At 53.7% G+C, this 17244-nt stretch overlaps 5 protein-coding genes across 5 annotated transcripts; 4 read left to right on the top strand and 1 right to left on the bottom strand.

Annotated features, from left to right (window-relative positions):
- Nucleotides 1-1466: 1466 nt before the first annotated feature.
- J4E78_007678 (uncharacterized protein) lies at nucleotides 1467-3334 on the top strand (the record flags this gene model as incomplete). Its single annotated transcript, XM_049368283.1, has 5 exons — nucleotides 1467-1757; nucleotides 1807-1901; nucleotides 1951-2331; nucleotides 2396-2518; nucleotides 2647-3334. The coding sequence occupies 5 exons, from the start codon at nucleotides 1467-1469 to the stop codon at nucleotides 3332-3334; spliced, it is 1578 nt and encodes a 525-aa protein (XP_049219937.1).
- A 1700-nt stretch (nucleotides 3335-5034) lies between these two features.
- Nucleotides 5035-7673, top strand: J4E78_007677 (uncharacterized protein; the record flags this gene model as incomplete). The annotated part of the gene is made up of 2 exons (XM_049368282.1): nucleotides 5035-5066; nucleotides 5252-7673. The coding sequence occupies 2 exons, from the start codon at nucleotides 5035-5037 to the stop codon at nucleotides 7671-7673; spliced, it is 2454 nt and encodes an 817-aa protein (XP_049219936.1).
- Nucleotides 7674-8773: 1100 nt separating this feature from the next.
- On the top strand, nucleotides 8774-10814 carry J4E78_007676 (uncharacterized protein; the record flags this gene model as incomplete). The annotated part of the gene is given in 3 exon segments (XM_049368281.1): nucleotides 8774-8867; nucleotides 8913-10753; nucleotides 10773-10814. The coding sequence occupies 3 exon segments, from the start codon at nucleotides 8774-8776 to the stop codon at nucleotides 10812-10814; spliced, it is 1977 nt and encodes a 658-aa protein (XP_049219935.1).
- An 18-nt stretch (nucleotides 10815-10832) lies between these two features.
- J4E78_007675 (uncharacterized protein) lies at nucleotides 10833-11827 on the bottom strand (the record flags this gene model as incomplete). The annotated part of the gene is made up of 2 exons (XM_049368280.1): nucleotides 10833-11674; nucleotides 11731-11827. The coding sequence occupies 2 exons, from the start codon at nucleotides 11825-11827 to the stop codon at nucleotides 10833-10835; spliced, it is 939 nt and encodes a 312-aa protein (XP_049219934.1).
- A 3876-nt stretch (nucleotides 11828-15703) lies between these two features.
- J4E78_007674 (uncharacterized protein) lies at nucleotides 15704-17152 on the top strand (the record flags this gene model as incomplete). The annotated part of the gene is made up of 3 exons (XM_049368279.1): nucleotides 15704-15721; nucleotides 15770-16888; nucleotides 16943-17152. The coding sequence occupies 3 exons, from the start codon at nucleotides 15704-15706 to the stop codon at nucleotides 17150-17152; spliced, it is 1347 nt and encodes a 448-aa protein (XP_049219933.1).
- Between the last annotated feature and the right edge of the window lie 92 nt (nucleotides 17153-17244).

Below are 17244 nucleotides of genomic sequence, written 5' to 3'. Positions count from 1 at the left end.
GTCTCATGATAGACGCTTCCTTCCGCAAGTACCTCGATACTGAACAGATCTAACGCGCGTTAGCAACTGCTTCGAGGATACTATCCCAAGATACACGTACTGCGGTACGGCAATAGTGGGCACCTTTTGTTTCTCTGGCTCAAGTGATTCCGGCGGCTACTCTCTCTTGTAAAAAAGCTCAAGAGTGTGGATAATTAAAGCAAAGGGAATGAAGACGTGTATAGTAACTTCCAGGCGCCAAAATGTATAAACCGACCGTTCTTGATAATCTGAAATACGTGCACATGATAGTGTGTTCGATTATGATGACGGGTGATGATAGACTAGCTGTCTAAGAGACTTGCTCCCGTTCTGCGACATCAGAATGATATGATACTGAAGCTATTCGCAGCGATGTTTCACTAGATCTAGACAATGCGTTATAGTTGAAAGCTTGTCATTTAGTAATCTGACGCATTCTTCACTATCGCACAGCGAATGATAGTAAGTGAGCTGTAGACATCTAATCATTCGAGATACCCTGATCACTACAGCAGATATGCCTCAATCGCGGTCCAAGTCGTTGCTAGCACGGACAAAATGACCTGAGAAAGGTGAGAGCTCTTGATTGATACTTTGCCAAACGTTTCGCGACGCATAAATTGTCCGATATAAAGAATCTCAAGATGCAGTTTAATCTAGCGGAGTTGAACTTATCAATATTTAGGTACCTAGGTATCGTTCCGAATAGACATAACGGCGGAGGTGAACGGCGGAGGTAATAGGCGCAGGAACAAGCTAGGCACGTTACTGAATGTGTACTTGACCATACGAGAGTAGTTTTGAGCAAGAGTACTTTTCAAGCGGTAACCCTGAGATCTGTTACCCTCAAAATTCGATACCGAAGTCGCGATGTCCATCTCTGCGCCACTTTTGTTTGCTCTCGCTCCTCCAAGAACGCAGCATCTAACTTCATATGACATTGATATCTGATCATGTGTCGTCGCATGGTGCGCATGTGCATTTGTCATTAAGTCATTCACTTGCGTATATAAAGCGCCGTCTCATTCTCCTCCAGAAGTTGCGCTCGGTCACCCACCGCAATTTCCCACTCTTGACTTGGGCACCTTCCCATGGTCGCGCAGTGTCGCATTCCGGCCAATCAAACGACCAGCATTCCCAATTTCACCATGTTCTATTCACGTGCTCCAACCATGCTGCGGCGACCACTGAGCACGTCCTGCAAACGGACGAAGACGCATTCACGTCATCGTTTGTGTCGCACCTTCACCGTGAGCGCCTTCCTATCTATATAGCAAACACTCTTATCAGCCCTATCAGGGCTACTCGACCCCAATCTCGCGTCACCTTCGACTTGGACCGCAGCAATCTCGAGACCGGCCATAACAAAATCTCCCACTCACCTGCCTTCGACCACTTACACCTACTACCAATAATCAACAACCATACATCCGCGCATCGCGACCATGGCCGAACTCAAGGACAACCTAGGTCCCTACGTCCTCGAAACCACGCTCGCGGCTGACCGCACCGACAACTCTTGCTACGTCCTTAATGTCAGTCGCGACGAAAACGGCGACGTTAATTCTTCCCTCAAGCACGTAAAAGAGCGGGTAGACGACTATCTCATCAATGTATATGATCGCCTTACTCCAGTCACCAAGCTTTATGTTATTGGCGATTGGAAGTCGGCTCGAGCGACGAAAGATAGCGAACAAACCAGTGCGTCCGAGGAGCAGAAGCGTTATGCGAATGAGGTAAGATGAGTCGGCGATGATGGCGGCGACGAAGCTAACGTCATCACAGCCGCACTGGTCCACCAAGTCCGAGCAAAACTGGCACGATGCAGGCGAGCAAATCGCGAAGCTCGTTGAACAGATGCCTGCGCTCAAAGAGTTGACGTACGTACATCCTCTTCTCTCAGCAGGCCTACTGGCTAACAGGCTCTAGCTGGATTTCAGACCTACCCTTCATGGCTGTCATCTGGACGAAGTTGTCCAACTCGCTTACGAAGCTTGTCCTCGACCTTGGTCAGCCTGTCCGCCTTCAGCAAGATGGTGAGAACGAGTACAAATCATACATCGGCCCAGCAGAGATGAAGCCGCTTGTCCAGCAGACTGAGCTCGAGGAGCTTCGACTGTTCCGTATGCATGACTCACTCCAGTCCATCTACTGGGAGGCTGTCTTCCGCAATACGTCCAAGACCGGTATGCGCGTGCTGGACCTCGACATGGCGGCGCCTCCGATCGTGCGGAAAGAGCACTGGCACAAGGCTGAAGACGTCCGTGGCTTGACCGTTCCGAAGATAGATTCAAAAGAAAAGGAGTACAAGTGAGTCCCCATGCACAGGAGCGCATCTGGAGTTCCATACAGTACTGTCGCTAACACATTGCAGGGGCATAGACGGAAAGGGAGTATTACACTACTCTTTCGGCACCGGCGAGTATCTTGATGACTTCAGCATGCGCAAGGGACGTATTGCGGCTGGATTGGAAGAGGCCAAACCGTTTCCGTTATGGTAAGTGGAATGATCTCGAGAATCCTGGTGGTCATGAGCCAAACGAAGCCCCAAATACCGAGATACATCCCAAATGTATACGTGGCGTAACTCAGCAACCAGTGGTATGAGACTGACTTGTTTATTAGGTGCCTCAAACTCAACGGCTTCGTCGTCGACTACCTTCCGTTCGAACAAGAGCTCTCTCGTATCGCGTTGTTGACCTGCGGTAAAGATTGCGTGGATAGTGGCCTACGAGCCCCAAAGACTTCCCGCAATCCATACAACAGAGAGGGCAAGGTCGTCAACAACCATTGCCTGATCCAATGGCCTAACTGGACTGGAGTGTTTGATGATCGTGGCGACCCGATACCGCTAACAAAGGAGTCTCTCCAGATGAAGGACCTAGGCGAGGCCTTGGATGGCGCAGCCAAAGAAGACAGCTACTTCTCAGCGCAGTCACCATTGTCACCAGGCAGTGCTGTCACCCCCCATTTGCAACCGCAAGAGACCGTGTCTTCGGCAAGTCTCCCTCATGTCCCAGTGACTGATAGCGAGACACCTGTCACTCTCGCGACGACCGGAAGCCCTGCCGCAGACGGAAACACTTTTTCTGGCGAAACCTCTCCGACAGGCGCGAGCCTGGTACTTGTCGACAGCGCGACCTCCGAAGACTCTATCGTTTCCAATGATAGCAGCTTCGACCAAATCCTGCCAGCAGACATCGACGAATCCTCGGTAAAAGCTGCGACAGCCGTCAAGAACGGTAGCTTCAAGCACAAGGTAAGAAGATCTTGGGATTGGTTGTCTGGTTCTGGTTCTGGCGCTGCTCCTTGAATTTGGTCCGGTTTTGCTCAGCGTCCTGCTTGCTTTTGGTGTTTCGACATTATCTTTATCATGCAGCTGACCAAAGGGAGTGAGGAGACATGGATGGCACTTGCTGGCAGCAGCGAATGTGTCCTACCCAAAGACCCTTGCTTAACTTTCATAGGAACCGACAGATGGATGGCGGACGGGTGACGGCGGATGACGAACGACAAACGATTGACAATTCGGACTTGGGCAATGACGGAGCGGAGGATGAACTACGATACCACGACGCGCCTGCGGAGCTTTTGGCGCTTGGAAGCCTTGGGAAAGGGTATTTGGGAACAACCTTGTAGCTAGGTCTCACTCCAGAGTCTGGCCCTTTCCTAGGATCTACAGGAATAAAAAACACATCCCACAACCTGGCTGTGTCGATGCTTCTCCATCGTTGCTGACATCTCGGCGTCTTTGCAAGTGCTACAGCTCTCCGATTGCTGCCTCGGTCCGATGTGCTTGCGATTCAGGTTGTGAGGCGGTGTGCGCAAAGTGTGCCGTCCTCTTCTCATCGCAAATGGGACGGGCGACTTCTGACGATGACAGCTGTTCTGTGGGTCTAGTGAACGTTACGTCTGCAGTATGTTTCCTTGTTCTTCCGTTGCTGCAGGATCATGGGTCTAATGCATAGGCGAGGCTGGGAGTTGCATGTCGTGTATGCGGGTTCCAGGGGTGGACATAATGGAATGTTTGTTGGCTGTGCAAGACACCGAACGACTTCATCATCGGCTGGTCGTTGCGATGCGGGCCTTTGGAGAAGACGGCTTGTTGTCAGGTTGAAGAGGCACGACGCTCGTGGCCAGATGCTGTGACGATTTGACCCGCTGGAGACGGGCCGCTCCTTCCTCACAACTCGGCTGATTGGCAGGCGCATGCGGGTGGGCAGGTGCGATGAGGTAACCGCGACCACGAGCATGAGAGAGGCCGTGAGCCAAATAAATCTCCAGCTATCAACTACATGACTTCTTTGTAATCTTGGACTGCTGGCTTCTAATGCCTTGCTTCGTTCGGCCGGTCATGACGGCGATGGGCTTTCCGCTTTCCGGCTCGCGCTGTACCTTGGCCCCATGCCAGGTTTAGCAGAACAAGCACGATGAGCTGGCACGCTGGCAATCGATCGTAGCCGTCACCAACTCGACGTCCGCTATCCTCGTCCCAGTGCAGTCGCTTGCATGCATCTCGCTGCACGTCGGTCAGTGCGACTCCACATCAGCAAATATCAGCGTTTGGCGTATTTGCTTCCCGGGTGAAGCTCCGCTCGCGCTCAAAGCGCTACCACACGTCCGCGATTGCTCAGCCGCGCGACTTCAATGCATATCCAGACGAGACCCTCTGTCTCTTCCGTCACTCTTTTCTACCCACCCGCGCGTTGCAGCAGGCGCCGCGCTTCCGAGCGCTGGGGCTGAGGGCCAGCTTTTCGTCCGGTGACGTCTGTTTCGGCACTGCCAGCAGAACTCGAGGCATTGGACAACCACCAGCACCACGACGACAGCACAGCGCAGCGCAGCGCATACATAGTCACCAATCGCGCATCCAGAGACGTACATTGGCTGTTTCATGGACTGTCGGTGAGAGGTGTAAGTTGATTTCACGAAGCGTCCCAGCCACCTCCCAGCCCTTCACCTCCTCCCAACCACCCTACCTCGCGCGCGGAATTGCTAGGGCGCACCGCAGCAATGGCTCCTCTGCTAGCCCTCCCGCAGTCTCTGTCTCTAACATTACCCTCTCCAGCCAGCTTTCGTGCCTCTCGATATAAGCAAGCCGTCGCGCGTTGCTTACCCAATCCCAAGAGAACCAGCCGCTGGGTATCTTCTCCAACCCGGCGGGTGCCCCTCGACGGCGCAAGGGCAATCGGGCCTGAGTGAGAGTCCCTGACTTCGCGGTGACGTCCAGCGATCCATCTGAGCTCGCCAACATATTACCCTTCCAACAACCATCTTCACGAGACCACGACCGCCACGGCCCAGCGCCACTGTTCGAATACCGAACCTCCCTCCAGCTACGCCAGGAGCAAGCCGACGCCTTCTATCGCACGCAGCACAATCGCTCGAGAGCATCGAGCTCGACCGGCAGCGTCGCAAACAGTCTTCGCCGCACGCCCAACTTCGAGCGCGCGAGATCTGTCGATCCGAGCCAACAGCAGCAGCGCGTTCGCTTCGAGACACCTCGCCCTCGCTCGACCTCCTACGCCGAGCCTCACCCTGCCCTTCGCGTCAGTCAACGTACTGCCTCGGCAATACGTTTTGTGCTCGAAGAGGGACTCCGACTTCCACATCCCTTCACCCCGGATCTGGTCGAAGAGAACGCCCTCATGTCCGATCTAACAAGTGGCCGCGCTGCCAACGGCGGCGCGCGCACAACAGGCGGTCCTGTGCCCGTTGACAGGTCCAACATACGTACGCCAACGCAGATCATGAACGCCAGACGGCAACGGGCTGAAGTGGAGGAACAAAGGAAGGCCGCTGAAGAGGAGCGCAGGAGAGCTAGCGCAGAAAGAAGAGCTCAAGCTGTTTCTGGTGTAGCTGGAGCACCAACAACGGAGCCCGGGACCCAGAGGCAGCCCCAATCGGCAGCTCTGAGATCTGGCGACCAGTATGTACAATACCCGACATCATCGGGTGGAGTGCCTCGTCAGCCAGAGAGGCCGATCCCATCACAAAACACCATAAGCGAAGCGCAGGAGACCACTACCGGCGCATCGCAATCCAGACCCCGGGCAGCTTCGCAAGCACAGCAGCAGCAGTCTCGACCCGCTCAGGCAAATCTAGGCCTACCAACGACGGCGGAACAAGGTAGACGGCCAGCTGGCTCAGGGCATGCGAGGCGACCGTCTGGTGCCACGGCCGCTTCATCGCAAGCAGGCCCTTCCACCGCTGCAGCACGCCCACCACCTCCGCCAGGCTCGTCCTCCGGACAGGTTCGCGAATCAACCACATCAAACTTTCCACATGCGTTTGAGCGCTGGGAAACACTATCCTCGCATTGGGAAGGTCTTACCTCTTACTGGATACGGCGGCTTGAGCAGAATACCGATGAAGTTCGCAGGGAGCCGCTGGCTCAGCAAATGTCGCGCCAGATCACTGACCTGTCTGCAGCTGGTGCCAACCTCTTCCATGCTGTTGTTGAGCTGCAGCGCCTACGCGCATCTTCCGAGCGCAAGTTTCAGAGATGGTTCTACGAGCATCGCCAGGATCAGGAACGAGCTCAAGAGCGCGAGGCTCAACTGACGGAACAAATCAACACGGAGCAGGAGGCTCGACTTGAGGCTGAGGCAAACATGGAACGCATGGCCACCGAGAAGAAGAACGCCGAACGAGCGGTGTCGGAGATGAAGCGTGAGCTTCAAATCTCGAAAGAGGAAGCACGCCGAGCATGGGAGGAGCTTGGAAGACGGGAGCAAGAGGAACGTGATCGCACGTTTTCACTCAGAGAAGGGCAGCCTACGTTGGTCGGCGGAGTGCAGGTGGTGCCAATGGCGCAGAACATGGGACGTCAAGGGAGGGGACATGGGGACGACACATACGCCGGTGCTCAGAGCAGTGGCTCTGGCATAGAACAGCACTACTCGTATGAGGAAGGTCAGTCACCAACTGACACCGATCCCTTCACGGAAGGCGCTCGCCATGCGCACCGAGAGCCCGAACCCCCCGCACACGTAGCTCAAGGAACCTACGTCCCATCAGGTGCAGCATCCGCCGCCTCCTCTCGACCGGGTGGCTCTTCGGTTGCGGACGAATCACTAGCCCCTGCTCCATTACAGTATCCATACTACACATCTCAGGCACAGCAAGCTCCTGCACAACCAGCCATGTCTCAGCCTGAGGCGTTCTACCAGCAGCCAGGTTCATATCTACATCAAGAGTCTGAGTCTGGTCTGCCAGAGGACGAACAGTCGTACGTCACGTCTCAGGCGGAGGAGTCCGAAGGCGATATCGAGTACGCCCTGGACGAGAGAGGCAACTTCATTCGCGATGATTCAGGCCGCCGCATCCCGTTCCGATCGCTTCAGTCTCCAGTATCGGATGAGTATGATGTAGAAGATGCACGTCGACGCGAGCTTGAGCATCTGCAGCACTACGGCACAACTGCCACCTCTTCAGGTGCCTACGCCACGAGTTCGAGCGCGGGATCGTCACGCCAGGGTCACCCAACCGCTGGCGGTGCACCCGACTACAGTGGTGATGGCTACGGTGACGAGTGGGTAGGCATGAGACATCACCATCCTACAAGACTGAGTGACGTTCCTGAGGAAGATGAGAGGAGCCGTACATCGCCCAGCAGAGCAAGCCAGGCAAGCCGAGGACGTCTCTATTAGAGGGATGCCACACGTCATCCCACCTCGTCGTCAGGAGTATCCTAAAGGCGCTTGAGCTTCGCAACCATACTGTTATCGAACCGCGGTTTTGCAGACCGTCTCCACACCACCTCGAATTCCGCACACGCATATATCGTTTCGGCATACATGTTACAGCGAGCATTACATACCAGGTCCCCTGCGTTTATACCCTTCTACAAGATCTCAATCGAGCGTCCCCGGCCCTTTGTGGCTGATTCTTGCATCTACGACCGCTCCCTGTACTAGTAGAACTGTCTTCTTTTTTGTTTTGCGATTTAATCTCTTCCAAGCAAGCATGGTGTTTATCGGGCATTCGCATAGGGCTGGATTGAAGGATGATGGAAGGAGGACTTGGTGGTAGGGTAGGCAGTCTCCGTACGTCATGATGGAGTAATATCGGGGTTGAGTGTCTAATGGATTGAATGAACTGGAGAGATGGGTGAGCTAATGCATAAACCTCGAGTGTTCTGTTTCTGAGATTCTCAACTTGTCGTCTTTTGTCACGTCTCTTGTCTTGGTCCGTTTCCTTCTCCGAGTGTAGTGACCATTCTCTTGTCAAAGTTCTCCCTAATGTAATCTCATCTGCATGTGTCTTTGGCAGACAGTCTTCTCAAATGTGCCGTTATTCTTTCCGGTTATGAAGAGCTTGGTGAGTACACCATTGGGCGGATATCTGCACACCTCAGTACCGATGTACTCGCGATGAATCGAACGAGTCACGTGCAAATTAGTACACACTGAAGGTGAGTGCCTATGAAGCACGCATATCTCCAAGGACTAGAGGCAACGAAGTTTACTGCTCTATGAAAGACGTCTACTAGCTTCTTTTAGCTTGCGCGACCCCGTTGGTCCGCATTCGACGCGTTTCTTGCGCGCTCTATTGCGCGCCAAGCATTGCTCCTTCCTCTTCTGTTGCGTCGCCGAGTCTCACCTTTTCGCCTCCCAGCTTTGACTCATCGTCCCTTCACCTCTTACAGCACTCTCTCTAGGCGATCTCGTCACCTAGCTGCACGTCGGAGTGAGCGTTTTCGCCTCTCTTTTTCGTCCTTCGCGATACTGGTCACGCGGTTGCAAGTGAGATGCCAGCGTTCACCACAGTCGCTGCCGATGATGGCGCTACCACGGCGGTTACGGAAGGTGACAGTAGCGGAAGATGGATCAATGTCAGTCGAGGTAAGATGACTTCTGCCTTTGCCTGACATTACTAACATATAGAAGATGGCAAGCTTGTCTTCAAGAAGTCCGCGTTTCCTCACCCCCGACAATCAATAACCGAACAGCCACCTCGACCCGTTCGACCAACGTTTCAGAACATACTCGATGCAAGCCTGCCCCAAGAGAGCAAGCAATGTCAGGACTTCATAGAGTGGTTGGAGAAACGGATGGAAGATCGAGATAAAAGATTGGTTCGCGCAGAGCTGGGACGGGCTGAGGATAACAAAAGGGCTGCCGGGGACATAGCGAAACTGAAAGAGCACAACAAAAGGGCGATGACCAACTTTGTCTGCGCCACAGCGGAGAAAAGAGAATATGAGAAGAAAGTGAGGGTGGCTGAAGACAAGCTGGCCTCGCTTGAACAGCGTGAGGAAACTTTGAAGATTGCGACGATGAAGCTTAAGCATCTCGAAACTAAGTCCAAGACATTCCAAGACCTCTCTGATGCGGTTGTGGCTATGGGCACCAAGGTGGAGAAAGCAAGTCGGGATATGAAGAACTCAGCAGCACGCAAGAGCACTCCACAATCAGCCTTCGATAAGTGGGAGAGACAGTATTGCGAGCCAAGCATCCGGCTCGTTCAGCTCAACGAGCAGGTCAAACAAGAGCGAGACAAGAACCGAGAAGAGCACGCTGTACGGTCTAAGAGATTACAAGAGCAAGAGATCTCACAGAGTCAGACAGCAGACCAAAACGAAGAAGAGAAAGCGAGATTAGTAGTCGAGCGACAAGCTTTTCTCGCCGAGAAACAAGCGTGGTATCTGCAGAAAGGTCAAACACTCAGCGAGACGGAGTTCAAGCTCACTCTGAATGCTTGCGTTGAAAAGAGACTAGAAGAGATTACGCCTCTTGTTGTGGAAGAAGCCCAAAGGTACATATGGACATTGCAAGAGGCGGATTGGGATGAACGCAAGACCAAGAGTATCGAAAACGCAAAAGAGCAAGGTCACGAGGATGGTTACACCCAGGGTCTTGCAGAAGGCAGACGCATCGCTTCAGCTGATACGGGCGAGGCCTTGTCTAAAGCCTATAATGATTGCTATTCCGCTGGGCACGAAGCAGGCGAAACTTTCGGATTGGACTGGGCGGAGGCGGAACACGAGACAAGGCTTGCAGGAATCCAGGAAGATGCAGGTCATGCTCGCGAGACAATCCTGTTGTCTACTATCCGAAAGATTGACCATTCGGAAGATGGGACAATCCGACGGATCTTTGCTTGTTGTGCGGACATGACTTGCTCTGACCACCGAAGGGAAACTGAAGTTCAACACCAATTCAGGTATAGCCGGGAATATTCATACCGTTGCAGCGACGACTGGTCAAGTGGCGACCCAGAGTTCGTCGAAGAGTTCACTCGTGGAAAGGTAGATGGTGAAGCCCAGGGATACGAGAAAGGTCGGAACGCGGGACAATCTCAGGGTCATCAGAAAGGTTACGCAAAGGGGTACGCCAGAGGGTTCACCGTGGGACATTCGCAGGGGAGCGAAGATAACTGGGGGAGCGCATATGACGAAGGCTACGCCATCGCAAATGCCGGATTCGACGGACGACTAGATGCAGCGTACAAGAAAGGAGTTGATGCGGCTGAAGAAACTCTCAAGCCGAGACTCATGAGTGAGCGTCAGACTGGTAGGAATCTGGGTTATGACAGCGGATGGGATGAGGGCTACGAGGCTCATAAGTCCATGCGCAGTCGTCAAGAGGCCGAAGAGGCTGAAGAGGCTGAAGAGGCCGAAGTAGCATCTGCTAGTTCGTGGGGTTTTGGCGCCGGCGGTGGAACCGGGAATGGTGGATGGGGACAGGCTGATGCATCGGGAGGCTGGGGACAGTTTGATGAACCAGTAGTATGGTGAAGCGACGCAGACTATTGAAAAACTGAACACGTACAATCATGTCAAGAACTAGATGATCTCGACCCCAGTGTCACAGTTTCGAAGCCCTAAGCTTCGTACTGTCAACTCTCCTCCCCTCATCATCCTGCTCCTTGACTCTCAAATCGGGAAAAGCCGCAGGCATAATCCTCCTCGGCCTACTCCCCTCCACCAAATTATACTTCTCAAAATCACTAACCCCCTTCATCCGCAAGAAATCCTCATCAAGCAATAACTCTCCATTCACCTCTTCCACAGGTGCCTTGATCATCTGCAACACCGCATCAGAGAAGACATTGGCAGTCCTAAGATCCTTGGCATCTTCCTGCGCCATATTCTGCGTCGCAGCACTCTGCACCGCCGTCGCAGGCCAAATGCTTGTAACCGCCATCTCGCTCTTCCCCTCGCGCTGGAAGTCCATCGCTAGCCCCTTTGTAAGAACAGACATACCCACCTTGCCCATCGCATACGCCGTCTTCCCGCGGAAGAAGCGCGAGTAGATCGGTGGACTAACGATGATGATCCTGCCCCTCCACGCCCCATCACTTTGTTCAAAGTGCGGAAGACAGGCTTGTATGACGCCATACAGACCCTCGACGTTCACGCGCTGCATGAGCTGGAACCGCTTCATCGGGGTCTTGGCTACGCTTGCCCACCATATCGCGCCGCTGTTGTACACAAGTACATCCAGACGGCCGTACTTGGCTATTGTCTCGGCGACCATGCGCTCGATACTGGTATAGTCTCGTGTATCGACGCTTATGGCCGTGGCCTCGCCGCCTGACTCGTGGATCTCGCGGGTCACGGTGGAGATGGTGGACGCCGCCGAGTTTGGGTCGGATGGGAAAGGAGAGCATTTCGAGGCGTCGGAGGTGGATTTTGCGGCTACGACGACTGCGTTGTTGTTAGTGCTTTGACTCTCGGACGGAGGAGGTGGTTGCTATGTGCACCTGCGTAGCCGTCTTTTGCTAGGTCGATGGCGATTTGCCGACCGATGCCTCGCGAAGCGCCGACGACGAGTGCGACTTGTTTGTTGGAGGTCGACATGGTGGAGAGAGCGTATTGCGTAGGGTTGAAGGTTACGTCGCGCAGGGAGAGTTGTTGCTTGCTGCTAACAGCAAAAGGCGCCTACGAAACGCATGCAGACATGACATTGCAATGAGCATTCATTCTATAACCTCGGTCAATGCGTATGGCGCTGCATCTGCGGTACACATAAGCTGCGCGGCGAGAATCCGGGGTATCCGCATCATTCGCGGTCTGAAAGGCGGAGGTGTGGTTGCGATTAGTGATGAAGTCCGGCCATGCTAGACCTCGGCAGCCAAGACACCTGGGCAGTGCGCCGATCCAACGACGACGCGCATAAGACATGGTCAGCGTCTTTACAAGTACGGCCTTGATTTCTCATCTCGTACGTTTGGACGTATTGCGAATATGGCAGGCAAAATTACGTGCTATCTAGATTGCGGTGCGTACTCACTGTCCTCTTGATCGACATCACATGCTAATTATGGACTAGTGTCTCCATACTCATATTACGCTTTACTGCACCTGGAGAGGAACAAGCCGACTCTCGAAGCGCACAATGTAGAGATCGAGTTAGTACCCGTTGTTTCATTATCTAAAGCTCGAGACGAATTCCCTTCTCTGAAACCCTACCAACGAGATTGCGCTCTCGTCAAGAGCAAGTATGATCACTGACTTCATACAGTATAGTGCCCGTCTTTCTAGGGGGTATCAATGTCGGCAGCGGTAACACTCCCTCATCCCCTCCCATGTGGAGTGCCTGGAATCTCGGTACTCGCTATGCCAAATCAGTCCTGACACTGCAGCGCAGGCAACAAGCCGCCGTGGACCCTGCCAGCAAAGGCGAACTACAGCCAGTATGATGGCGCGCGAGCGAAACACCACTTTGGGGTTCCCAATCTGCAGACACCATCTTTCTTTCCGATCCTCTCATTGCTACCACAGCGGGCGTTATGCTACGTGAAGGAAGCATATGGAGAGAAATTCGTCGCTATCTTCCATGACATCTACCATGCAATGTGGGAAAACGGCAAGGATGTTAGTAAGCCGGAGGTACTTGCAGAAGTTATAAAGCAGCGTCTAAAGGAAGAGGAAGCCCGGGAAGTCATGGCGAAAGCAAACAGCCCGCCATACAAGCAACAGCTGAACGACAATACCAAGGAAGCCCTCGATCGGGGTGCCTTTGGCTGCCCATGGTTCCTTGTGCGCAACTCGAAAGGGGTAGAAGAACCGTTCTTTGGTAGTGATAGGTACGTGCTCTCTCACCAGTATCCCCGGCCCTGCCTTTTGCTTAGCATGCTCGTGTGTTCCGTTGTGGGTCGACGAGGTTGGACCTTTACTAGTACATTCATGTTCAGTAAGGCGCCCGCTACGGGGGAGATGCCGCAACGGATACAGAATGAGCTGCGAACGGTTGAAACATGGCGAACGAACACTCGAGAGCTGTGGGGCGCGCTAACGCGTATGCCATACAGGTTCCATTACATGTGGGAGTACTTGGGATTGCCGTGGAAGGATGTTCAGCTGTTGCCGCCGGGTGATGTAAAGGCGAAGATCTGACCGAGAAGATTTCGGGAGGCTGATAGGTATCCCAGTGCGTGGGGAATTGTATGGAAATGGCGCGGAGGTGAAAGACAGATTGCGCAGTACGTGCGTCTAGACAATCCTGCGCGTCAGTGCAAATGTCTTCCAACATGCCAGACTTTTCACCTCTTGCTCAATTTCTCACACTTGTGTCTCTGCTCGAACGTCCCAATCGTCCCGCACAACCCTACATATCGTACCTTCAACCATGATGTCCTCGCACGCGGCATGCAGGCTGCACGGTCGCCGTTTCGTACCACTCACGGCGAAGCGTGGTAGTGTAGCCACCGGAGACGGGTACAAGCTTCCCCAAACATATGCAATCATATGCAAGATTAAGTCTCCGCGACCTGTCAAGGCAGCATCATGCGCCACCGGAGAGGATTTACCGCACACGCGATGCGCATGCCTGACCAGATCCACGCTATTGCGGTCGGGCAACGGAACCAGGCGGTCGCTGGACTGCGGCCTTCCGGTGGCGTGGGGATTACAAGCGAGCTCGGAGGTGGATCGTTGTATGCGTGGGTTGTTACTAGCCACATTAGTGAGTATATCGAAGCATGTGCAGTGTCTAGCCGGTATTGAGTCGGTATTGATAGGAAATACTTACAGGCTTCCCCGCCTTCACCAGCGACAAGCCGATACCGGGAATTTCAGCAGATTCGGCCTTTTCCTTGTCGTGGGAATGGATTATTGCAATATCCAGAGTACCCCAGGGCTGATTGCGAAGCGCATGTGTGACGTGAGCGTCATGATCGACGACACATGTAGTACACGCGAGGCTCCTGCCAACCCAGCGAACATCGTCGCATCAGATTGCATACGTACCTGCGTCTCTGCACGCCATGACATCTCAGCTGGTCTCCTACTGGTGCGCCAGACACAATGGCTTGTTGCCAAGCCATGCCATGCAGATAACCGTTCGCTTCTGCACGCCGGCCAAACAAGACGATGTAGAACTTTTTTCGCCAGCTCAGCTAGCACTAAACGAGCAATCTTTCTTCAGCTCGACGCTTGACAGCTCGTCGTTATAGGTCTGCCAACCGCCATGCGAGGGGAGCGTAGACCGACACAGCCGTCAGGCAACTGGTATTTGCCTTCTTTGAGCTAGCCACGTTGAACATCACGGAGTAGCGGGATGGCAGTGCTGTTGCTTGATGAGAGTTATGCTTGCTTCTGACAATCTTTTCGCATCCCAATGAGTCTGCACGAATGGAGTACGGTCTAGCCTATACGGACAACCCGTTACCCTTCCGCGCGGATTCCGGAGGACTTTGCTGATTGAAAGAAATGGCGGGTCTACCCGAAAGCTTAGGCCTCTGACTCCGCGTACCATAGTATAGCAAGACATGGGTGTGGCGTATTTCAAACGTGAGTCTCATCGCTCCAGTCAAGGTTCTGAGGCTGTCTTGGACTATAACTGTGCGGATCGTCCCTCACCTCTACATACCTAACATATGTGATTGGGCCTGTTTCATCATTTGGCTTCGGCTTCATCCTTACACTTTGTCTTGTTGGTGTACGATCCGGATCGTCAGTTCACCGTGTGCGTTTTCCATCCCCGCTGTCCACAAGACTCGTTCCACCAGCCAGAGGGCGCCGATAGACACCTTAGTGTGTTTGCGTGTCCATACGATCATTGCCTCCATCTTTGGGCTCCTCCTGGTCCCTCTGATCTCGTGGCACATTCTGGTGAGGCTACCTCTCTTCACGTAGCCGCTCTGGCCTAGCGTACTGATGATGTGTATCGATTAGGTACCTTGCGTGGGCTCACTGTTGCATCATATAGATAGCAGGGCCAGCCTCGTCTCCTCCACTTTTGTGGCCGACCATTCACGATACCAATTCTGGAAATTGCAAGATTTAGCGTTGTTGTCTACCTACCTTGGCAGAGCTTTGTACTCGCTCGAACTCCGCAACCCCACCGCCTAATCTCGTGAAGCGGTCAGGTCCGTCGAGCGAATGATAGAGTGTCATTCCTGTGAATACTGAACGTGTCCGTGTGCCTCGACATCTCGACAGCACCCCGCAATCTTCAGTCACGCCCACTTCACAGCGGTGGTATCCCGCCCGTTTTGGCCTCGCGTAATCGCGCATTCACGCCGACTTGCAATACTATTGTAAGGTTAGCGTCTCTTGGGGTACCCATAAGAGGCGGATGCCGCGAGAGCAGTCATGGCTCTCGCTCAAGAAGTCCCTCAGGATTGCAAGTATCTTCTTCCTCAATCTCTTGCTCAGCTTCAGCCCCGCCTAGTCTACGTCCCGGAACCTACCTCAGTGGGTCAATTTCGCGACTTCCCTGACTATACTGGAATGCCGGATTCAATGATGGTAAGTGACGTCTATACTGTCGCGGCACCGAAACTGACAACTGTGAAGGCAAGTCACTATGTGCAGACCCAGCCGTATGCACTGCAGAGGGTCGAGCAGGAGGACACCAAGTCGACAGGCGCAGCACCTGCCACGCCGAGCTCCAACAACCTCGCGTACTCATCTGGCCAGCACTGGAGCGGAGTCCCTACACCCCCGTTCGACTGGCACCATGCTATCCAACAGACGCAGCCTTACATCGTACCAATTTCGGACCCGCAATTCCGCCGGAATCAGGTCCTGACATACAATCCTACGCCCATCACACAGAACAGTATCGCGAAGAGCTTTAGCGACCCAATACCCTGGCCGTCCTCGGAACTCCATGGGCTGCCTCGTGGGATGACCGCCAACAGCTCTGTCCTGGACAAGAGAATATCACTGTCGCCAAAGAGTTACCGCAGCGATGACTTCGAGAACTCATACAGTCCAGGGTCTATGCTAGACCAATCCTCGCCATGCGGAAATTGGAGCGTACCTTCAGCGACTACCACCAACGCCCCCATCCTTTCACCTCCCTGCAGGTCTTTCCTTGTACACGACGGAGATGGCGACACTGGATACTCAGGACTCCCGAGGATGGACGAGGACACGGCCAAGGTCACAGCGCCATCTGGCTATCATAGTCGAAGGGACCAAAGACCGATTGCCTCTTTCGGAGAGGACTACAACTCTGGATCAGATTATTCGCGATCTCAGACTAGTAGCGCTGGCCATTCTCCGTGGTACGGTGAGAACTTCGCATATAACAACTCCAATCTAGCGTTCAGGACCCGCGACGTTGTGCACTCCAGTCACCCAACCAGTAATACTAGCATATCGTCGACAGACGAAGCAAACAAATCGCAGTATCCTGTGACGCCCTGGAGTACTTCATGCCCGGATGGCGGTCTCCACAGCCGTATCCAGGACAGGTTCCACGTTCCACGCAGTGCTGGTGCCCAAGCCCAGCGAGAGCACAACGATCAGCTGCTGATCGATGGAAAGAAGAGAGGAGAGACGTACAAGGAGATCAAGTCGAAGATGGTCGGTGAGAAGCCTGCAGAGTCCACTCTGAGGGGCCGCTACCGATCCTTGACCAAGGCGAGAAAGGATCGCGTCCGGAAGCCCGTCTGGACAATGATCGATGTAAGCTGACCGTTTGGAATTTCCTTCGATCATAGTAGACTGACACCTCGACAGCTACAGCTCCTGAATGAGACCGTTCAGCAAGAGTTTGATCGTATCGAGAGCAACCTCCAGAACCCGTACTCGCTAAGCTTTGAGCAAAAGATCCTCAAAGTCGCTTGGAAGAAGGTCGCAGAGTTTATCGCCGACAACGGCGGATCGTATCATTTCGGCAACGCGACGTGCAAGAGGAAATGGTTGGAGCGAAACCAAGGTCGCAAGTGACCGGAGATAGACATGGGCATGTCGAGCCACGGCATCGACACACCCCCATCCTCCAGTACACTTGACTGGTGTCAAGTACTGTTGGTCTTGAA

The sequence above is a fragment of the Alternaria triticimaculans genome (assembly GCF_023758025.1).
Source record: "Alternaria triticimaculans strain BMP 0046 chromosome Unknown scaffold_12, whole genome shotgun sequence".
NCBI classification, from domain to species: Eukaryota; Fungi; Ascomycota; class Dothideomycetes; order Pleosporales; family Pleosporaceae; genus Alternaria; species Alternaria triticimaculans.
This window is presented reverse-complemented; position numbering and strand designations above follow the sequence as displayed.